This window comes from Struthio camelus, chromosome 1 (assembly GCF_040807025.1).
Source record: "Struthio camelus isolate bStrCam1 chromosome 1, bStrCam1.hap1, whole genome shotgun sequence".
In the NCBI taxonomy this organism is placed as follows: domain Eukaryota; kingdom Metazoa; phylum Chordata; class Aves; order Struthioniformes; family Struthionidae; genus Struthio; species Struthio camelus.
In genome coordinates this window covers 774,695-795,439 of record NC_090942.1, presented here as the reverse complement: position 1 = coordinate 795,439, position 20,745 = coordinate 774,695, and the positions used below count along the sequence as shown (strand labels likewise).

Genomic DNA, 20,745 nt, shown 5'->3' with positions numbered 1-20,745 from the left:
GCATCCGAAATAAACCCCACTCCGTGTGATCAGACGCAACTCACAAAGACACCGAAACTCTTTACCAGGCTTTCTACTCTCCAGACCAAACTCTGGAATTGCTCTCCTGAAACTGCCCTTTCAGCGCAGCTCTACTGCGCAATGTAGTACCACTCTGCACTACCCAAATGCTTCCCCTGGTCCCGTAAGGGGCGATCGGTTTGCTCTGGAACAAAAGACAGACAAGATCGATGATCAGTGTGGAAATCCTGAAGCGTGTCAGCACCCAACTTCGCAAACACTTACATCCACAGAGCTAGGCGGCCGCTGAGAATTTCAGCTAAGCTCTCAGCCTCAACAACTTCCTGTAATAATCAAAACCGCAGGGTAATGAGACACGGGGTGCGTGAAAGAGGATTCCCTTCTATCAGTCCTAACAAGTTCGGTCAACGGTCTCCTGCTCGGGGAACACGCGGTGCTCAGACGCTCTCAGCGCAGGTTCTGTGAAGCGTTCCTCGTGTCGCACAGGCTCCCGTAAAACGCTCCTCGTTCTGTGCAGGCTTAACCTTGTTTCCGAGGCCGACAGAAGCTCACTCCCACCAGGAACAGCTAAACGCCAGAGGTGAGAAGAAAGCACCCCGGGAGGAGAGCCAACCCCCAGCGCCGAGGATAAGGACACGGGCAGGCCGAGGACAAAGGGACAACATCCCTGAGAACAGACCTGCCGAAAGGGAGCCTGGAAGGCGCGTGTCTCAGCGGAAAGCCCGCTCGGCGGCGAGGACGGAAGGCAGCGCTCCGCGCCTGAAGGCCACCCGCGGGCGTGGGGAGGGGGCGCCGCTTTCCGCCCTCCTGCGGCTCGGCCAGCGCCGCGCCGGCGAGGGCGGACACGCGCGGCACTGTCCCCCGCCGTGGACGCGGCTCGCGCCGCCAAGGGGGCGACCGCGACGCTTCAGGGTCGCGCGCGAGGAGCCGCCGGCCGCCGCCGCCCCACGCGCGACGCGGGCGCGCGAGCCCCGCCGCGGGAGCGCGCGGGGGGGGGGGAGCGCAGGGGGCGCCCGGCCCCACGCGCGCGTGGCAACGCGGGGGCCCCTCCCCCCTCCCCGCCGTGCGCGCGTGGCGGCGGCGCCAACGGCCGCGCGCGGCGCCCCTCCCCCCCCCCCGCGGGTGACAGCGGGTCGCGCCCCCCACCCCCACCGGCGGCGGCGGCGGCCTCGCCCCGCGCGCCCTCACCGCGCTTGTCCATCTCGTAGCCCACGAGGACGAAGTAGTCGGCGAGGCGGGCCATGGCGAGGCCGGGCGCGCCCCCAGTCGCGCCGCGTTCATAGCCCCGCGGCGCCCGCGGCCCTCCCCGCGCGGCGGCGCACCCCCGCGCCCGCCGCCATCTTGGCCGCCTCGCACGGCCCGGCCCGGCCGCGCCCGCACTGCGCCTGCGCCGCCGCCGCCGCCGCCGCCGCCGGGGGCGGGCCGCCGCCGCCCCATTGGGCGCGCCGCGAGGGGGCGGGGATAGGGGGCGGGGCTGGTGGCCGGGGGCGGGGCGGGGCTGGCCGTGGGGGCGGAGCCAAGGCGGCTCCGCCCCCCCCCGGTCCCGTAGGGGCGGCCCCCGGGTGCGCGGTGCTCTGCCGCCGCGGGGTGCAGCGTCCTGCCCGGGGTGCGCGGCCCCCCCCGCTCCGTGTGCATGCCCCCCCCGCCGCGATGTGCACGGCTCCCCGCTAGGCACGGCCTCTCCCCTCCCCCTGCGCACGGTCCCCCCGATTATTGGGCCCCTGGTGTGCACAGCGCCCCCCCCCAGTGTGCATGGATTCTCCCCCCCCCCCCGCTTGTATATGTCCCCCCCCACCATGCATGGCTTCCTTCAGCGGTGCACGCCCCACACCAGGTGTGCATTGCCCCCCCCCGAATGTGTGCAGCCCCCCCCCACGGCGCATGGCCCTCCCGCAGTGTGCATGGCCCCCCCAGATGCGCACAAACCCCATGGTGCATGGCCCCCCCCAGGTGCACACAGCCCCCGGGATGTGCATGGCCCTCCCCCCCCGGGCATGCACGGCCCCCACGGTGCATGGCCCCCCCCCCACCTCCCAGTGTGCACGGCCCCCCGGGTGTGCACGGCCCCCCACGGTGCATGGCCCCCCCCCCACCTCCCAGTGTGCATGGCTCCCCCGGGTTTTCACGGCCCCCCTAGGTGTGCACAGTCCCCCACGGTGCATGGCCCCCTCCCGCAATGTGCACAGTCCCCTGGCTGCTCATAGCCTCCTGCTGTGCCTGGGCGCCCTCCCCATTGTGCACACCGTCCCCTGGGTGTGCACAGCCCCCCACTGCGCATGCCCCTGTCAGGCATGCCCAGTCCCCCCACGTGTGCACAGCCCCCCCCGGTGCACGGCCCCTCCAGGTGCACACACCCCCATGGTGCATGGCCCCTCCTGCTGGGTGCATGGTCCCCCGTGGTGCATGATCTCCCTAGGTGTGCACAGCCCCCCATGGTACATGGCCCCAAAGATGTGCATACCCCCACGGTGCACGGCCCCCCTCAAGGCTGCACAGCCCCCCATGGTGCACACCCCCCCCCAGGTGCACACAGCCCCTCTAGTGCACAGCCCCCTTGCAGTGTGCACAGCCCCCATAGTGCATGCCCCTCCAAGGTGTGCACAGCCCCCTACAGTGCACGGTCCCCCACTATGCGTAGTTCCCCCAGATGTGAACAGACCCCTGGTGCACGGCCCCCCAGGTGCACACAGCCCCCTGGTGCACAGCCCCCTTGCAGTGTGCACAGCCCCCCTCGGTGCACGGTCCCCCCACAGTGTGCACAGCACCCCCCGGTGCACGGCCCCCCAGGTGCACACAGCCCCCTGGTGCACAGCCCCCTTGCAGTGGGCACAGCCCCCCACGGTGCACGGTCCCCCCACAGTGTGCACAGCACCCCCCGGTGCACGGCCCCCCACGTGCACACACCCCCATGGTGCACGGTCCCCTCATAGTGTGGACAGCCCCCCGCGGTGCATGACCCCTCTGGTGCATGGCCCCGCCGGTGCGCGGCCCCCCCATGCATGGCCCCCCAGGTGCGCAGAGCCCCCTCCCCGCTACGGCTGCGGCTGGGCCCGGGGGTGAGCGAGAGCCCCTTGCCAGACACGGCCCTGACCCCAGCCCCGCGCAGCGACCCGGTGCGGGGCCCAGGCACCCACGGCACGGCCAAACCCCCCACCAGCGGCACCCGCGCCCCGCAGCCCGGCCCCGGGTGGCTCCCGCTCGGAGGCTTTCCCCATCCCGAGCCCCCACTCGCCGGCCGGGAGCCGGGCCCTTCCCTGGGCAGGCGCGGAGCCGGCGCCGCCACGGCCAAGCCCCGTGAGCCGGGAGCCTCGCCGGAGGGAACGGAGCGCGGCCGGCGCACGGCGAGCGCCGGGAGGAGGATGGAACCGGGGAACCAGCCGAGGGCGGGATGTGCCGGCGCCGGGAGGCACGAGCCGGGGGCAGCCGGGACGGCACTGGGGGCTTGGCACTGGGAACAACGGCACCGGGAGGGATCGGCACTGGGAACGACGGCACCGGGAACGATGGCACCGGAGGGATCGGCATTAAAGCTAATATTCAAGCATCACTTCCTCCAGGCTCCGGACGGGTGCATCCCTCTGAGGAAGAAGTGCAGCAAAGCAGGCAGGAGACCTGCACGGATGAGCAAGGAACTCCTGACAAAACTCCAACAGAAGAATAAACTCTACAGAATGTGGAAAAGGGGACAGGCCACTTGGGAGGAGTATAGGGACGTTGTCAGAGTGTGCAGGACTGCAATGAGGAAGGCTAAGGGCCCATTTGCAATTAACTCTTGCAAGAGATGTCAAGGACAACAAGAAGGGCTTCTTCAAATACATCAGGAACAAAAGGAAGACTAGGGAAAATGTGGGCCCGCTGCTGAATGGGGCGGGGGCCCTGGTAACGAAGGATACGGAGAAGGCAGATTTACTGAATGCCTTCCTTGCTTCAGTCTTCGCTGCTAAGGCCAGTCCTCAGGAATTCCTGACCCTGGGGACAAGAGAGAACGTCTGGAGAAAGGAAGACTCTCCCTTGGTGCAGGAGGATCGGGTTCGAGATCATTTGTGCAAACTTGACATCCACAAATCCATGGGCCCCAATGGGATGCACCCGCGAGTGCAGAGGGAGCTGCTGGATGTTACTGCTAGGCCACTCTTGCTCATCTTTGAGAGGTCCTGGAGATGAGGAGAGGTGCCCGAGGACTGGAAGAAAGCAAACGTCACCCCAGTCTTCCAAAAGGGCAAGGAGGAGGAGCCAGGGAACTACAGGGTTGTCAGCCTCCCCTCCACCCCTGCAAAGGGGATGGAACGGCTCATCCTGGAGGTCCTCACTAAGCATCTGGAGGACAAGAAGGTGATCCGGAGTAGTCCGCACGGATTCACCAAAGGGAAATCATGCTTGACCAACCTGCTAGCCTCCTGTGATGGAAGGACTGGGTGGGTAGAGGAGGGCAGAGCAGTGGATGTTGTCTCCCTGGACTTCAGCAAGGCTTTTGACACCGTCTCCCCTCACATCCTCCTAGGTAAACTCAGGAAGTGTGGGTTGGATGAGTGGACGGCGAGGTGGATTGAGAACTGGCTGGATGGCCGAGCTGAGAGGGTTGTGGTCGGTGGTGCAGAGTCTGCTTGGAGGCCTGTAGCTAGCGGTGTCCCCCAGGGGTCAGTCGTGGGTCCAGTCTTGTTCAATGTGTTCATCAGTGACCTGGATGAAGGCGCAGAGTGCACCCTCAGCAAGGTTGCCGATGCTACTAAACTGGGGGGAGTGGCTGACACACCAGAAGACTGTGCTGCCATTCAGGGGGACGTGGACAGGCTGGAGAGCTGGGCGGAGAGGAACCTCATGCAGTTCCACAAAGGCAAGTGCAGGCTCCTGCCCCTGGGGGGAATAACCCCCATTGGCCCAGGACAGGCTGGGGGCTGACCTGCTGGAGAGCAGCTCTGCAGAGAAGGACCTGGGAGTGCTGGTGGACAACAAGTGAAGCATGAGGCAGCAATGTGCCCTTGTGGCCAAGAAGGCCAAAGGCATCCTGGGGTGCATTGGGCAGAGTGTTGGCAGCAGGTCGAGGGAGGTGATCCTGCCCCTCTCCTCAGCCCTGGGGAGGCCTCACGTGGAGTGCTGGGTCCAGTTCTGGGCTCCCCAGGACAGGAGAGACATGGAGCTACTGGAGAGAGCCCAGTGGAGGGCTACTGAGATGATGAAGGGCCTGGAGCATCTCTCCTAGGAGGAAAGGCTGAGAGGGCTGGGACTCTTCAGCCTGGAGAAGAAACGACTGGGAGGGGATCTCATCAATGTGTGCAAGTATCTGAAGGGGAGGGTGTCGAGAGGATGGGGCCAGTCTCTTCTGCGTGGTGCCCAGTGACAGGACAAGAGGCAACGGGCACAAACTGAAGCACAGGAAGTTCTGTCTGAGCATGAGGAGAAACTTCTTTCCTGTGAGGGTGACAGAGCACTGGCACTGGTTGCCCAGAGAGGTAGTGGAGTCTCCTTCCCTGGAGATCTTCAAAACCCGTGTGGATGTGATCCTGTGCAATGTGCTCTAGGTGACCCTGCTTGAGCAGGGGGTTGGACTGGCTGATCTCCAGAGGTCCCTGCCAACCTCAGCCCTTCTGTGAGATGGCCTGGACAGGGTCGGCACGGACAGGGATGGCCCCTGGCAGGGATGGGACCAACAGGACGGGACTAGTGCCGATGTCACCAAGATGGATGGCACCAGCAGAGATGGCCCCAGCAGGGATGGCAGCGACAGGGCCCCCCCAGCCATTATGTGGCTCCTGCTGGCCCGGCAGCCCCTCATCCCCCTTTTTCCCCAGACGCAGCTCGGCCGCTCAGCCCCACGTCCCTCACCCACCTCCGAAGCCATTCCTGGCCCCCGGCCCCTCGCCGGGGAGCTGTTCAGAGTCTCCGCGACGTTTTTCCCCCCTTTCCTCCGCTCCCCGGGGCCGGCGCCCCCATGGCAGGATGCTGCGTGCAGGCTGGGGCGCCCCCGACCTCCTGCCCCGGCTGCCTCCTCCCAGCACCTTCTCGCCGGTTCCCTTCGGCTGGAGCATCCGGACCGTCTCTCGGCCAGCAAGAGCTCGGTGTTGTGCACAAACACAACACTGCTGTGTTAAAAACAGCGTTTTTTCCCTTAAACACAGCCTGGCAATCACTAGCATGGGTTCAGTCTGAGCTTCGTCGCCAGGATGCTCGTTTCCGCGCTGCCCTGCAGCTCGGCCCACCGCCGTGTCACCCGCAAGCCTCACCGCCCCGCTCGCCGCCCCTTCCCCGCGCCCCGGGCTGAGCCGCGGACGCGAAGCCCCAGCACACAGCCGTCTGCCCCGGCAAAGCTCCTGCTTCTCCCTACTAAGGGGTATTAAAACCCCGGAAAATTGCTGTCCTGGCCCCTGACAAATAAGTTCAGGTTTAAAAACCTTAGGGCGGACTCAAGCGACCACAGTTTTGGAAGCCACTGCTCCCCGCGTCCCGCTGGCCCTGCCGCCGGCCCCGGCCCCGCCGCGTGTGCAGGTGCCAGCGCGACGACAGTTGCGTCGAGCACCGATGGCTTTGCTGTGTCCGGCCGTCCCAGCGCGGCCCCAGCTCCCGGCTCCGTGGCTTCCGCAGCTCCCGCGGCTCCGGGGCCGGGCCAAGGCGGGATGTGGACCTGCACCTCCGCAGCTGGCACGCTGCGGCACTCCGGTTACGGCCCGGGAGTTTTTCAGCGTTTCCTTCCCACCTTGCAGCAATTTGCTTGACAAATTGGGCGCAGCGAACAGAGGCAGCCAACAGACGCAGCAGTTTGTGCAGAAGGGCGCCAGAAGGCAAGAAGGCACCTTCATTTCCCATAGCACTGTGTCCTTCCCCGGGCATGGTCATGACACGCCACAGAGCACGTTCCCCCGTGGCTGCTGGAGGTGCTGCATCGGCTGTGGCTGAGGCTTCAACCCAGACAGACCCTCGGACAGCAGACGCAGCTCTGCAGGTGGCAGGCTGCAGGCAGTGCCTGGGGCCTCTCCGCAAGGCCTGGGCTGACAGTCAGCTCTCCTGCGTGAGGTGTGCTGTGCTTTATCACTTATATTGTCAGGTCAAGGAGTTATGGGAGGAAGTGAGTAGGCTGCGTAGCATCCGAGAAGATGAGCAGGAGATGGACAGGGCGTTCTCGGAGGCTGTGCAGCTCCAGGAGTCCCAGCCCCCACTGCAGCAGAGTTGTCGGAGGGCTCTGTACTGTGTGTAACGGTCCATCATAACACTGCTGAAGAGAGCTGGAAGCTGGTGACCTCTCGTAGAAGGAGAAAGGCTCTTGCTCCTCCTCAAGACTTACCCTTGAAGAACAAGTTTAGCACCCTCCAAGCCAAGGAGGAGCTGGGCATGGCTCCAAGGGAGGCAACTGGCCTGGCAGACCCTGTGCCGTGCAGGAACTCCCGGAAGAAACAGCGAGTGATTGTTGTGGGTGACTGCCTGCTGCAGGGGACAGAGGCACCTCTCTGCCGACCGGACCTCTTGCCCAGAGAGGTTTGCTGCCTGCCAGGGGCTCGAATAAGAGATGTCGTGGAAAGACTGCCAAGGCTTGTCCATGCATCGGACTACTACCCTCTGCTGCTCCTCCATGTGGGCGCTAATGACACAAAAGGCAAACTGGAAACCATCAAACAGGACTTCAGAGCTCTGGGAATGGTGGTCAAGGGTCTGGAAGCCCAGGTCGTTTTCTCCTCAATCTTGCCTGTGAGGGGGAAGGATGGGAGGAGGAGTAGACAGATTCTTCAAGTTAATGGCTGCGTCGCTGGTGTTGGCAGCAGGATTTTGGTTTCTACAACCACAGGACCCTGTTTGAAGATCAACAGCTGATGGGGAGCGATGGGATCCACCTTACCAAGCGGGGCACGCGCGTCTTTGCCAACAGGTTGGCCAGCCTGGTAAGGAGGGCTTTAAACTAGGCAAGATGGGGGAAGGGGAGTGGTATAGTGACAGGGTAAAACACTCCTCAAGTCAGGATGCCTCCAGCAGGTACATACAGCCAGGGGAGTGCATACGGGACTTGGCTATGGAGGATCCTCTTGCACCTCTCCTGGGGAGCCTGCATGCTCGATTGGCTCTCTGAAATGCCTGTATACCAATGCACGCAGCATGGGGAATGAGCAGGAAGAGTTAGAGATCTGTGTGCGGTCGCAGGGCCATGATCTCATTGCAGTTACAGAGATGTGGTGGGATAGTTCACATGACTGGAATGCTGTCATGGATGGCTACGTGCTTGTTAGGAAAGACAGGCCAGGAAGGCGAGGTGGTAGAGTTAGTCTTTATGTGAGGGAGCACCTAGAATGTGTGGAGCTCTGCCTCAGGGTGGATGAAGAGCAAGTGGAGAGCCTATGGGTCAGGATTAAAGGGCAGGCTAACATGGGTGACACAGTGCTGGGGGCTTACTACAGGCCACCTGATCAGGAAGAGGAAGTCAGTGAGGCCTTCTACAGACAGCTGGAAGTAGCCTCACGATCACAGGCCCTGGTTCTCATGGGCGACTTCAACCACCCTGACATCTGCTGGGAAGACAGCACAGCTAGGCACAAACAGTCAAGGAGGTTCCTGCAGAGCACAAACAGTCAAGGAGGTTCCTGCAGAGCTCGGTGTTGTGCACAAACACAACACTGCTGTGTTAAAAACAGCGTTTTTTCCCTTAAACACAGCCTGGCAATCACTAGCATGGGTTCAGTCTGAGCTTCGTCGCCAGGATGCTCGTTTCCGCGCTGCCCTGCAGCTCGGTCCGGGCTGAGCCGCGGACGCGAAGCCCCAGCACACAGCCGTCTGCCCCGGCAAAGCTCCTGCTTCTCCCTACTAAGGGGTATTAAAACCCTGGAAAATTGCTGTCCTGGCCCCTGACAAATAAGTTCAGGTTTAAAAACCTTAGGGCGGACTCAAGCGACCACAGTTTTGGAAGCCACTGCTCCCCGCATCCCGCTGGCCCTGCCGCCGGCCCCGGCCCCGCCGCGTGTGCAGGTGCCAGCGCGACGACAGTTGCGTCGAGCACCGATGGCTTTGCTGTGTCCGGCCGTCCCAGCGCGGCCCCAGCTCCCGGCTCCGTGGCTTCCGCAGCTCCCGCGGCTCCGGGGCCGGGCCAAGGCGGGATGTGGACCTGCACCTCCGCAGCTGGCACGCTGCGGCACTCCGGTTACGGCCCGGGAGTTTTTCAGCGTTTCCTTCCCACCTTGCAGCAATTTGCTTGACAAATTGGGCGCAGCGAACAGAGGCAGCCAACAGACGCAGCAGTTTGTGCAGAAGGGCGCCAGAAGGCAAGAAGGCACCTTCATTTCCCATAGCACTGTGTCCTTCCCCGGGCATGGTCATGACACGCCACAGAGCACGTTCCCCCGTGGCTGCTGGAGGTGCTGCATCGGCTGTGGCTGAGGCTTCAACCCAGACAGACCCTCGGACAGCAGACGCAGCTCTGCAGGTGGCAGGCATGAGGCAGCAATGTGCCCTTGTGGCCAAGAAGGCCAAAGGCATCCTGGGGATGTCCAGTTCTGGGCTCCCCAGGACAGGAGAGACATGGAGCTACTGGAGAGAGCCCAGCGGAGGGCTACTGAGATGATGAAGGGCCTGGAGCATCTCTCCTAGGAGGAAAGGCTGAAAGAGCTGGGACTCTTCAGCCTGGAGAAGAAACGACTGGGAGGGGATCTCATCAATGTGTGCAAGTATCTGAAGGGAGGGTGTCGAGAGGATGGGGCCAGTCTCTTCTGCATGGTGCCCAGTGACAGGACAAGAGGCAACGAGCACAAACTGAAGCACAGGAAGCTCTGTCTGAACATGAGGAGAAACTTCTTTCCTGTGAGGGTGACAGAGCACTGGCACTGGTTGCCCAGAGAGGTAGTGGAGTCTCCTTCCCTGGAGATCTTCAAAACCCGTGTGGACATGATCCTGTGCAATGTGCTCTAGGTGACCCTGCTTGAGCAGGGGGTTGGACTAGATGATCTCCAGAGGTCCCTGCCAACCCCAGGCATTCTGTGATTCTGTGATTTCCCATGATGTTGGTTTTTCCAGGAGAATTCCCCCAAATTTCCGTCTAATTGGGGATTTTCCAGGCCAGCATGAAAGCTGTTCCTGGCAGATGCCTCCACAGCCCCGCACTACGCAGTCGAGCTCTGGCACCGCTCCCCTCAACCCCGCGCGGTGCAGCAGAGCCAGGATGTGGGGCAGAGCCACGATGTGTTGGGGCAGAGCTGGGACGTGGGGCAGAGCTGAGACGTGAGGCAGGGCTGGGATGTGGGGCAGGGCTGAGATGTGGGGCAGAGCTGGGACATGGGGCAGAGCCAGGACGTGGGGGGCACAACCAGGACATGAGGCAGAGCTGGGAGGTGCGGTGAACAGCGCCATGCGCCATTGCGGGGCCGCCGCCGTGTCTGTGCGGGGCTGTGTGTACAGGGCTGCACTTTTCTTACATTGCTTTCGTGTGTTTTTCTGTCTCTGGGATGATCCGGCAACAAACAAGCGGACAAATCCGGCATACCACAACTATTGCACCCGGGGGGGCAAGGCGGAGGGACGGGGACCACAGTGCTGGCTGCCCGGGGGGCCAGGGTGGTGGCGAAGGCTGCTCCGCTCCCGCTGCGGGGAATGACAACAAACCCCCGCGGTGGGGGTCTGCGCTCCGCACCGGTGCCTCCCGCGCTGATGTCTCCCGTGCTGGTGCCTCCCATGCCAATGTCTCCTGCGCTGATGCATCCCATGCTGGTGCCTCCTGCGTCGATGCCTCCCACACCAGTGCATCCCCTGATGATGCATCCAGCACTGGTGCGTCCCGCACCAATGTCTCCTATGCCAGTGCATCCCGCACCAATGCATCCCACAGCGATGCATCCCACAGCGATGCATCCCACAGCGGTGCATCCCATGCCGGTGCATCCCATGCCGGTGCATCCCATGCCGATGCCTCCCGCGCCGGTGCGTCCTGTGCGAATGACTCCCATGCTGATGTATCCTGTGCCGATGTGTCCCGCGCCGATGCCTCCCGCAGCGCCCCCGCTCCCATGCCGGGCTGGGGCGTCCCTGCCGACACATGATCAGGTGCTGCTGCAAATCCTCCTGCACGGGGAGAACGCGGAGCGTTTGAAGCCTTTGTGTCCTGATAATGCAGAAGAATCCGAGCGATTTGGAGCATTTGGAGGCCTCCGGCTCCGGCGCGAGGAGGCCTCGGCGGGGGTGGCGCGGCCGGCGAGGGGGCCGGACATCCAGCGGCCGGGCGCTGGGGCTCGGCAGCGCTGCGCCTGCCGGGCGGCACGTGGCAATTTGCCCCGGATGCTTTGGCGCAAGGCAGGGGTTCCCGCTGCCTCGGCGTCTCTCCGCCGCATCGTGCTCACCCTCCCCTCCCAGCCGTCCTGCGGCCGGACCCCTCGCCGCTTTGCTTTGTGCTGGCCTCGTCCCAAAACCTGGCCTGGCCCGCGGCGCCGGCCGGCTCTTTGGGTCGCCCCCGGAGAGCCCCGCCGCCGCGGCGCAATGGGGTTTCTGCCCGAGCGAGGCCGGCTCGCAGGGGGCCGGGGAGCATCCTCGCGGGAGGGAACTGCAGGGCTGGTCCGACCTCGGCGCGTTACATCCTTTCAGGGCTCTAAGAGGTCCCGTGTGATGTTTGGAAACATTAACCCGCACTAGCGCTGGGAGCAGGGACCTGCACGCGCACGTCCCGCCGAGCCGGCTGCCGCCTGCGGGAGGGCGACGCGCCGGGGTGGCCCTGCGGGAAGGGCGGCCGGCGGCCGCGGCGGAGCGGGGCCGACCCTGGCGCGGGCTGCGGGCCGAGCCGGGGCGCCGGGCAGCCCCCAGCCCGCAGCCGGCACGGGGCAGCGCAGCCGGCCGGGTGCCCGCGGCCGAGGTTCCCCCCCCCGAGCACGGGGCCTGGCCTGCGCCCCAGCTCCCGGCCCCGCGGGTGGGGGGCGGTGGGGGGTGTGGGGCAGCCCCCGCCGCAGCCGCCCCGGCGTTCGGCAGGGCCCGGTGCTGCCCGGGGCGGCTCCGACCAGCCCGGGCGGACGTTGGTGCCGGGGGGGAGCCCGGGATCCCCGGCCCCAGCCCCCTCCCAGCCGCAGGGTGGGTTTCTGCCAGCCCCGTCTCACCCCCCCCCGGCCAGCGCTGAGCGGGATCGCAGTGGTGGCGCTTGGGGACGCAGCCACCAGGGTGGGGGGGCTGGAGGCCTCGGGGGAGCCAGGGGCAGTGGGACTGGGGGCAGCGGGATGGGGCAGTGGGGCCAGGGTAGCAGGGCAGCAGGACCTGGAGCAGTGGGGCAGTGGGGCCGGGGCAGCGGGACGGTTGGGTCGGGGCAGCAGGATGGTGGGGCAGTGGGACAATGGGGCAGTGGGGCTGGGTGCAGCAGGGCAGCGGGACTGCGGGGTGGTGGGGCCGGGGCAGTGGGGCCAGGGCAGCGGGACAGCGAGGCCGGGGGCAGCAGGACGGCGGGGTGGTGGAGCTGGGCCAGTGGGGCAGCAGGATGGTGGGGCAGCGGGGTGGGGCCAGGGCAGTGGGATAGTGGGGCAGCAGGGCTGGGTGCAGAAGGGCAGGGGGGTCGTGGGGCTGGGGGCAGCAGGACGGCAGGGCGAGGGGCAGTGGGATGGTGGGGCTGGGGCAGTGGGGCTGGAGCAGCAGGGCAGTGGGGCCGGGGGCAGCGGGGCAGCGGGGCCCGGGGCAGCGGGACGGCAGGGCCGGGGGCAGCGTGGCCCAGGGCAGCAGGACGGCAGGGCCGGGGCAGCGAGACGGTGGGGCTGGGGGCAGTGGGACGGCGGGATGGCGGGGCCAGGGGCAGCAGGACGGCGGGGCCCGGGGCAGCAGGGCAGCAGGATGGCGGGGCCGGGGGCAGTAGGGGCAGTGGGGCTGGGGGCAGCGGGGCAGCAGGACGGTGGGGCCGCGGGGCAGCGGGACGGCGGGGCCCGGGGGCAGCAGGATGGCGGGGCCGGGGGCAGCAGGACGGTGGGATGGTGGGGCCGGGGGCAGCGGGACGGCGGGGCCCGGGGCAGTAGGGGCAGTGGGGCCGGGGGCAGCGGGGCCCAGGGCAGCGGGACGGTGGGGCCGGGAGCAGCGGGACGGCGGGGCCGGGAGCAGCGGGGCAGCAGGACGGCGGGGCCGGGGGCAGCGGGACGGCGGGGCCGGGAGCAGTAGGGGCAGCGGGGCAGCGGGACGGTAGGGCCGGGGGCAGCGGGGCAGCGGGGCCCGGGGGCAGCGGGACGGCGGGGCCGGGGGCAGTAGGGGCAGTGGGGCTGGGGGCAGCGGGACGGCAGGGCCGGGGGCAGCGGGGCCAGGGGCAGCGGGGCCGGGGGCAGTAGGGGCAGTGGGGCTGGGGGCAGCGGGACGGCGGGGCCGGGGGCAGCGGGACGGCGGGATGGCGGGGCTGGGGGCAGCAGGACGGCAGGGCCGGGGGCAGTAGGGGCAGTGGGGCTGGGGGCAGCGGGACGGCGGGGCCGGGGGTAGCAGGATGGCGGGGCCGGGGGCAGCGGGGCCGGGGGCAGTAGGGGCAGTGGGGCTGGGGGCAGCGGGATGGCGGGACGGCGGGGCCGGGGGCAGCGGGACGGCGGGGCCCGGGGCAGCGGGGCAGCAGGACGGCGGGGCCGGGGGCAGTAGGGGCAGCGGGGCCGGGGGCGGCGGGACGGCGGGACGGCGGGGCCGGGCTGCCCGGCGGCCGTGGCTCCTCCTCGCCGCTCGCTCCTCCTCGCCGCGCCGAGCCGAGCCCAGCAATATTTAACCTGGGCCGGGGCGGGGAGCCCAGCTCCGAGCGAGCGAGCGAGCGAGCGCTCGGCCCGGCTCCAGCCCCGGCTCCGGCTCCAACCCCGGCTCCGGGTCCCGCTCCAGCTCCAGCCCCGGGTCCCGCTCCCGCTTCGGAGCCGCCGCCGGTACCGGCAGCCGGCGCGGCGCGGCGCAGCGCCCGGAGCCGCCGGCCCGGCCCGGCCCAGGTAGAGCCGGGGAGCGGCGCGGGGCCCGGGAGCGCCGGGCCGGGCCGGCGGGCGGAGCAGGGAGCCCTGCGGCGCGGCGGGACCGCCCGGGGGAGCGGAGGGCACCGGGGGGGCCGGGCAGGCGGAGCGGGTCGGCGCCGGTGCCGGATGCCGGGTGCCGGCGCCCTCCCCGCCGTGCCGAGCGCCGAGCCTTCCTCCTCTCTTGCAGCCCGGGCCCCGGCCCCGGCCCCGCCATGAGAGCCCCGGCGCCGCTTGCACTGGGTTGCATCAGCTTGGTGCTGTGTCTGCTGGAGCTGCCCGGCTGCCGGCCCCTGCCCGCGGGCCGCTCGCCCCAGCACAGGTGAGACCGCAGCGCGGCGCCTCCGCCGCGGCCCGGCCCGGGGCGCAGCTCCCCGCACCCCCTGCGCGGTGCACCCCCTGCCCAGGACACAGCCCCGCACCCCCTGCCCGATGCACCCCTGTCCGGGGTGCAGCTCCCTGCCTGGGACGCAGCCCCTGGCCCCCCTGCCCGGTGCACCCCCTGCCCAGGACACAGCCCCGCACCCTCTGCCCGATGCACCCCTGTCCGGTGTGCAGCTCCCTGCCTGGGACGCAGCCCCTGGCCCCCCTGCCCGAGGTGCAGCTCCCTGCACCCCCTGCCCCATGCGCCCCTGCCCAGGGCACAGCTTCTTGCAAGGGGCGCAGCCCCTGCCCCCCCCTGCCTGAGGTGCAGCCCCGCAGCCCCTACCTGGGATGCACGCCCTGTCCAGGGTGCAGCCCTACCCCCCCCACCCCGGCACCCTCTGCGCGGGACCCAGCCTTGCCCCCCACCCAGGGCAAAGCCTCTCTGTGCCACCCCCAGCCGCCGAGCGGTCCTGGGCTGGACGCAGCCCCACAGCGGGGCTCCGCACCCGGCTGCACCTGCCCTCCTTCCCGCAGGGGCTGTATCCCGCTTCCAGCCTCCCCCCGCCATCTTTGTGCGCCCGTTGGTGCCCGTCCGTCCCTCCACCCCGCGGGTCGCCGCCGGGCTTCGGGCAGGGTCCGGCCGGCAGCCCCCAGCCGGGAGCAGGGCCGCGGAGCAGAGGGCGAGCTCGTGTGCTGGGGCGGCGCGGGCTGGCCGGGTCACCTCGAGGCGCTCGAAGCCGCGTGCTCCGCTGGCTGCGTGGCCTGTAGCGCCGTGGTGTTGGCCGTGCCTCTCCCTGCCGGAGAAACGGGTGCGCGAGCGAGGCGGAAGGATCGGGGCCGGGTGCTCCCTGGGTTGCATCAGCTGCGCAGCCCCGGGCCGGCCCTGGCTCCCGTGGCGGCTGGCCCGGGTGGGCGCCCGGCAGCGGGCCGGGCTGTGCTGGGGCTTAATGAACTAATTAGTGCATCCAGCAGCGCGCAGAGATCTCAGCCGGAAAGTGCCAGGGACAGTGAGTTTAGCGAGCAGCTTCTGGAGCGCGCGAGAGCCAGTGCTGAACCTGTGCGTGCGAGGGCAGGACGGTGTGCGAGTGCGTGTGTGCAGGTGTGCAAGTGCATGTGCACGAAGGCTGGATGGTGTGCGGGTGTGCAAGCACTGGACGGGGTCTGCGTGTTTGCACAGACCGGAGAGGGTCTGCGTGCTTGTGCGAGACGTGGACCATGCGCCTGTGCGCGTGCCAGGGCCGGCCGGGGTGTGTGTGGCTGCACGCGCCTGCCCGGGGCCCGGCGCTGCGAGCGCGCCCGCGCGTGCAGAGGCTGCGTGGAGCGCGGATACCTCGTCGGAGCTTTCTGCTGCCTGAGGAACCCTGAAACGGGATTAAGCCCCCCGGAGACCGGCCGCGCACAGGCGTGTGTGTGCCCCCGGCGCGCGCGGGGCCGCTGGAGGAGCGGGCCGGGGCTCAGCCCCGGTGCCGGCTCCGCGCGGGGAGGGCGGCGGGCAGCGGCGGCCGGCGGCGGCGCCGGGTCCCACGGGCGGCCGGACGCACCGGGCGCGGGCGGCGCGAGGCCAAGCTGCGGCGGGAAGGGAAACTCCGCTGCCAGCAGGGATCTGTGGGAATCTGGCACAGGGACTTTTCGGTCTCGGAGCAGTGGGAGAGGCATCGCGGTGCTGCCTGCAAAAGAGCTTGCCGGGAAAGTCCCCAGAGGTGCGGGCCGGGCATTGCCGGCCGGGACGCTCCCGCTCCCGGTGTTTCCGGGCACCAGCTGCCTCCTGTAAACAAGCCCCGGGGAAGGGGCAGGCGAGCGCCGAGGCCTCGTCCCGGCGGAGGCTTCCTGTCTCTCCGCGGGGCTGCAGGAATTTGGCCTCTGTCCCTCTTCCCCAGGGCTCGGGGCCAAGCGGTGTCCGGCCTCGACCCCGGCCGAGCTGCGCCGGGATGAGCCGTCCGGCACCCGCTCCCGTCCCCGGCGCCGCTTCCTGCCCCGGGCGCCAGCTGCAAGGGAGCCCTGCGCGGCGCTCCGGGCTGCACCGCCGGCCGCGGCCGGGAGCCTCCCTCCCCCAGGAGGAGGGGGAGGCCGGGCCGCGGGGTCCCGGGGCACCGCGGGAGCGGGGCGAGGGGGCGGCGGGCAGTGGCTCTGTGCTGGGCTGTGTCCGCCGTGGGTCGTGGGCCGGGACGGTGCCGGCAGCCCCGGGGCCTGGGCAGGGGAGCGAGGGGAGCCCGGGGCTGCGCGTGTGCGCCAGGGTCTGAACACAGGGGGGTGATGGAGTGCATGTGTGTGTGTGTGTGTGTGTGTGCATGTGCACTGCAGGATGTGTGTGCACATGTGTGCAGGGGGGTTACGGAGAGTGTGTGTGTGTGCATGCCGGGACATGTGTGCATGGGGGTTATGGAGTGCATGCGCATGTGCACGTTGGGACGTGCACGTGGGAGTTACAGAGTGCGTGTGTGTGCATGTGTGTGCAGGGGGTAACAGAGTGCATGTGTGTGTGCATGCATGTGTGTGCATGGGGGAGTGCGTGTGCGTGTGCATGCAGAGATGTATGCGCATGGGGGTTAGAGTGTGTGTGTGCATGTGCATGCAGAGATGTGTGTGTGTGCATGGGGGTCATGGAGTGAGTGTGTATGTGCCTGTGCATGCCAGGACATGTGTGCAGCTGCGTGTGTGTGTGCGCCTGTGCATGCCAGGACGTGCGCTCAGCTGCGTGTGCATGGGGGTTGCGGAGTGCGTGCGTGCGCAGCAGGACATGTGTGTACTTGTGCGTGCGGGGGGGGTTACGGTGTGCGTGCGTGTGTGCATGCATGCTGGGGCGTGCGCGTGTGTGGGTTGCAGAGTGCGTGTCTGTCTGTATTTGTGCATGCCAACCGGGGGTGCGTGTGTGTGTTTGGGGTTACAGCGGGTGTGTGGCTGAGGGGCTCTGTCCGGAGCGGGGGTCCCGGCTGCGCGGGTGCGGGGGGCGCGGGGAAGGCGGGCGCACGCAGGCTCGGCCCCAGCGCCCCGGCGAGGCTCGTCCCGCCGGCAGGGCCGCCCGGGGCCGTGGGCAGGCCGGGCTCCCCTCCGCCCCGGAGCCCGGCGGGTTTGGACGGGTGGGAATAGGCTCGTCTGCGGGCTGCAGCCTTTGATGCTGGCAGGCGCCTCCGGCCCGTCTCGCTGGCGGCTGCAGCGTGACGCCAGGAGTACGTGTGCCGCTGCAGGTAGCAGCTTCCCCCGGCCGCCTCCTCCTCCGGCAGCGGCGGCTCCCTGCCCTCTCTGCCTCGGCCGCCTCCTGCCGGCGCCGGCCGGGACCCCCGCTCTGACGCCCGCGTCCCTCTCTTGCAGGGCGCCCCCGGACCGGAGACGCTCCGCGGCCTCGCTGCACCCGCCACCGGCGTCCCCCCTGCTCCTCCACCACCGCCCGGGGCTGCAGCCGGCTGTCGCCCTGCAGCCTGCCGGCGGCCCCCGGCGCAAGCAGCTCGCCCCGCGGCACGGGCCCCGGCTCGCCCCGCGACATCGCCCGCAGCATGGACCCCGGCTCGCCCCGCGGCGCGGACCCCTGCTCATCCCACGGCATCGCCCGCGGCACGGTCTGCAGCTCATCCCGCGGCACGGACCCCGGCTCGCCCCGCGGCATCGCCCGCGGCACGGACCCCTGCTCATCCCGCGGCGCGGTCCGCAGCTCACCCCACGGCATCGCCCACGGCTCGTCCCACGGCTCCCGCTGCGGCTCGCGGGGCAGCGCGGTGCCCGGCCGGCCCCGCAGCCCGGCCAGCGGCGAGGCCGGCGGCACGCGGGCGCCCGCCTGCACCACGCGCAGCTGATGCGGGTGGGCTGCGTGCTGGGCACCTGCCAGGTGCAGAACCTCAGCCACCGCCTGTGGCAGCTCATGGGCCAGTCGGGCCGCCAGGACTCGTCCCCCATGAACCCCAACAGCCCCCACAGCTACGGCTGAGCGCCGGGCTGGCGCGGCCCCCGCCTCCCGCCCGCCTGTGCCACCGGAGCAAGTGCTAAAGCGCTTGCAGAGCCCAACTGCCACCTCGGCTCCGTGCGCAGCCCCCAGCCCGGCCCCGGCGAGCCGGCAGCCCGGAGCCCCGGCGCGGGACGGGGCGGCCGTGCCCCACGGCGCGGCGGCTCTAGGGGCCGTGGGAGCCGCTGGCCCGTGGCGACCCGTGGCCGTGGGTGGCAGCCCGGCCCCCCGCTGGGGCCCTTGACCATGGGTCCAAGGGGCGCCCGGCCGCCGGGCGTCCTGCTGACTGCAGCAGCGCCGGGGCCTTGTGCAAGCCGGCCGGGCCGAGCCGCTGGCCGCGCTCCCCTCTGACTCAGCAGCTTGACTCGCCGCCGCCTGCGCCAAGCGGCCCCGGCACGGTGCTGCCGTGGCACGCAGTGCGGCGAGGGGGCGGGCGCCCCACGAACTGGGCCCAGGTGCAGCACCCTGCAAGCCAGGCACGTGCACAGCACCCCACGAACTGGGCATGGGCACAGCACCCTGCGAGCTGGGCACAGATGCAAAACCCCATGAACCGTGCACGGGCGCAGCACCCCACGAACTGGGCATGAGCGCAGCACCCTGCGAGCTGGACACACATGCAGCCCCCCATGAACTGGGCATAGCACCCTGCAAGCTGGGCATGGGTACAACACCTTGCGAGCCAGGCACAGCTGCAGCACCCCACAAGCTGGGCATGGGTGCAGCACCCCACGAACTGGGCATGGGCACAGCATCCCGCGAGCTGGGTGTGGGTGCAGCACCCCATGAACCAGGCACAGCTGCAGCACCCTGTGCTGCCCCGGTCACCTTGCCCCCTCCCCAAAGCCCTGCCACCCCAGGGCCACGCAGACCCCGCTGATGGTCCCGGGGTCCCTGCGGCCGAGCAGAGCGCCCTGGCAGTGGAGGTCTCAGCCCGGGAGGTGCAGCGCAGGGCCGGACCCTGCTGCCCGCCGTGTGTGGGGTGCGTGGCCAGGCTGGGCCCCGGAGCACCCAGGTCCCGCGCTGGCTGTGGCGGATGGCCCTGCTCCTTCCCGTGATGCCCCGTCCCCCCCCGCACCTCCCGCAGCCCCGCGGCCGGGCTGGGGCCGGCTCTCGGCGGGCCCCCGGGGACGCAGGGCGGCGCTGAGCTCGGGCAGCGGGGGCAAGGCTGGGTCCTGCAGCCCCGCTCCTGGCCCCCGTCCCACTCCCTGCTCCCATCCCCAGCCCCATCCCTGTGTCTCTGTCCCTGTCCCCATCCCTGTTGCTGTCCCCATCCCCATCCCCGTTCTCTCCTCGCTCCTGTCCCTGTCCCGGTTCCTGGCCCCACTCCTGTCCCCGTCCCGGTCCCGGTCCCGGTCCCCAGCCTGGGCAGGCCGGTGCTGCGGCCGGGCGCGAGGACGGTGCCCGGTGAGTGCAGCCGCCCAGGGTGGGGGGAGCGCGGCCCGGCTGCACCCGCTGCAGGCAGCCGCCCCCCTCCTGGAGCCCCCGCGCGGCCGGGGCACCGGCGGCCCCCGGAGCCCGGCCCGGTCCCGGCTCCAGCCCCGGCCCCGGCCCCGGTCCCGGCTCCAGCCCCGGCCCCGGCTCCAGCTCCAGCTCCAGCCCCGGTCCCGGCCCCGGCTCCAGCCCCAGCCCCAGCCCCGGTCCCGGCTCCAGCCCCGGCCCCGGTCCCGGCTCCAGCTCCAGCTCCAGCCCCCGTCCCGGTCCCGGCTCCAGCCCCAGCCCCGGTTCCGGTCCCGGCTCCAGCTCCAGCCCCAGCCCCAACCCCCGTCCCGGTCCCAGCTGCAGCCCCAGCCCCGGCCCCGGCCCCGGTCCCGGCTCCAGCTCCAGCTCCAGCCCCGGTCCCGGTCCCGGCTCCAGCCCCGGTCCCGGTCCCGGCTCCAGCCCCGGCCCCGGTCCCGGCTCCAGCCCCGGCCCCGGTCCCGGCTCCAGCTCCAGCTCCAGCCCCGGTCCCGGTCCCGGCTCCAGCCCCGGTCCCGGTCCCGGCTCCAGCCCCAGCCCCAGCCCCGGTCCCGGCTCCAGCCCCGGCCCCGGTCCCGGCTCCAGCTCCAGCTCCAGCCCCCGTCCCGGTCCCGGCTCCAGCCCCAGCCCCGGTTCCGGTCCCGGTTCCAGCTCCAGCCCCAGCCCCAACCCCCGTCCCGGTCCCAGCTGCAGCCCCGGCCCCGGCCCCGGTCCCGGCTCCAGCCCCGGCCCCGGCTCCAGCTCCAGCCCCGGTCCCGGCCCCGGCTCCAGCCCCAGCCCCAGCCCCGGTCCCGGCTCCAGCCCCGGCCCCGGTCCCGGCTCCAGCTCCAGCTCCAGCCCCCGTCCCGGTCCCGGCTCCAGCCCCAGCCCCGGTTCCGGTCCCGGCTCCAGCTCCAGCCCCAGCCCCAACCCCCGTCCCGGTCCCAGCTGCAGCCCCAGCCCCGGCCCCGGCCCCGGTCCCGGCTCCAGCTCCAGCTCCAGCCCCGGTCCCGGTCCCGGCTCCAGCCCCGGCCCCGGTCCCGGCTCCAGCCCCGGCCCCGGTCCCGGCTCCAGCTCCAGCTCCAGCCCCGGTCCCGGTCC

The 20,745-nt window shown here is 69.7% G+C and overlaps 2 protein-coding genes across 15 annotated transcripts in view; one reads left to right on the top strand and one right to left on the bottom strand.

The window, feature by feature from the left end:
• The window catches only part of SBF1 (SET binding factor 1), a 100,119-nt gene extending 98,748 nt beyond the window's left edge, over window positions 1-1,371 (bottom strand). For 10 of the 13 annotated variants that reach the window (XM_068940484.1, XM_068940728.1, XM_068940800.1 and 7 more), the window contains exon 1: window positions 1,210-1,359. In XM_068940484.1, coding sequence (XP_068796585.1) covers window positions 1,210-1,264 — 55 coding nt within the window. In that variant the 5' untranslated portion in view covers window positions 1,265-1,359. Of the gene's footprint in view, window positions 1-1,209 lie in introns of all 13 variants that reach the window. The other 3 variants (XM_068940866.1, XM_068941273.1, XM_068941056.1) reach the window with 2 other exon arrangements.
• ADM2 (adrenomedullin 2) lies at window positions 291-18,330 on the top strand. 2 transcript variants are annotated; one of them, XM_068941369.1, is made up of 3 exons: window positions 291-601; window positions 14,098-14,229; window positions 17,583-18,330. In XM_068941369.1, the coding sequence occupies exons 2-3, from the start codon at window positions 14,123-14,125 to the stop codon at window positions 18,190-18,192; spliced, it is 717 nt and encodes a 238-aa protein (XP_068797470.1). In that variant the 5' UTR covers window positions 291-601; window positions 14,098-14,122; the 3' UTR covers window positions 18,193-18,330. The 2 variants fall into 2 exon arrangements, with proteins under 2 accessions (XP_068797470.1, XP_068797554.1); XM_068941453.1 differs by lacking the exon at window positions 291-601 and adding an exon at window positions 13,869-13,889.
• Window positions 18,331-20,745: the final 2,415 nt, after the last annotated feature.

Coding starts and splice junctions, on each gene's coding strand:
- ADM2 (XM_068941369.1), top strand. CDS start 14,123: ATGAGAGCCCCGGCGCCGCTTGCACTGGGTTGCATCAGCTTGGTGCTG. Junction 14,230..17,582: donor GGCCGCTCGCCCCAGCACAG/GTGAGACCGCAG, acceptor CCTCTCTTGCAG/GGCGCCCCCGGACCGGAGAC.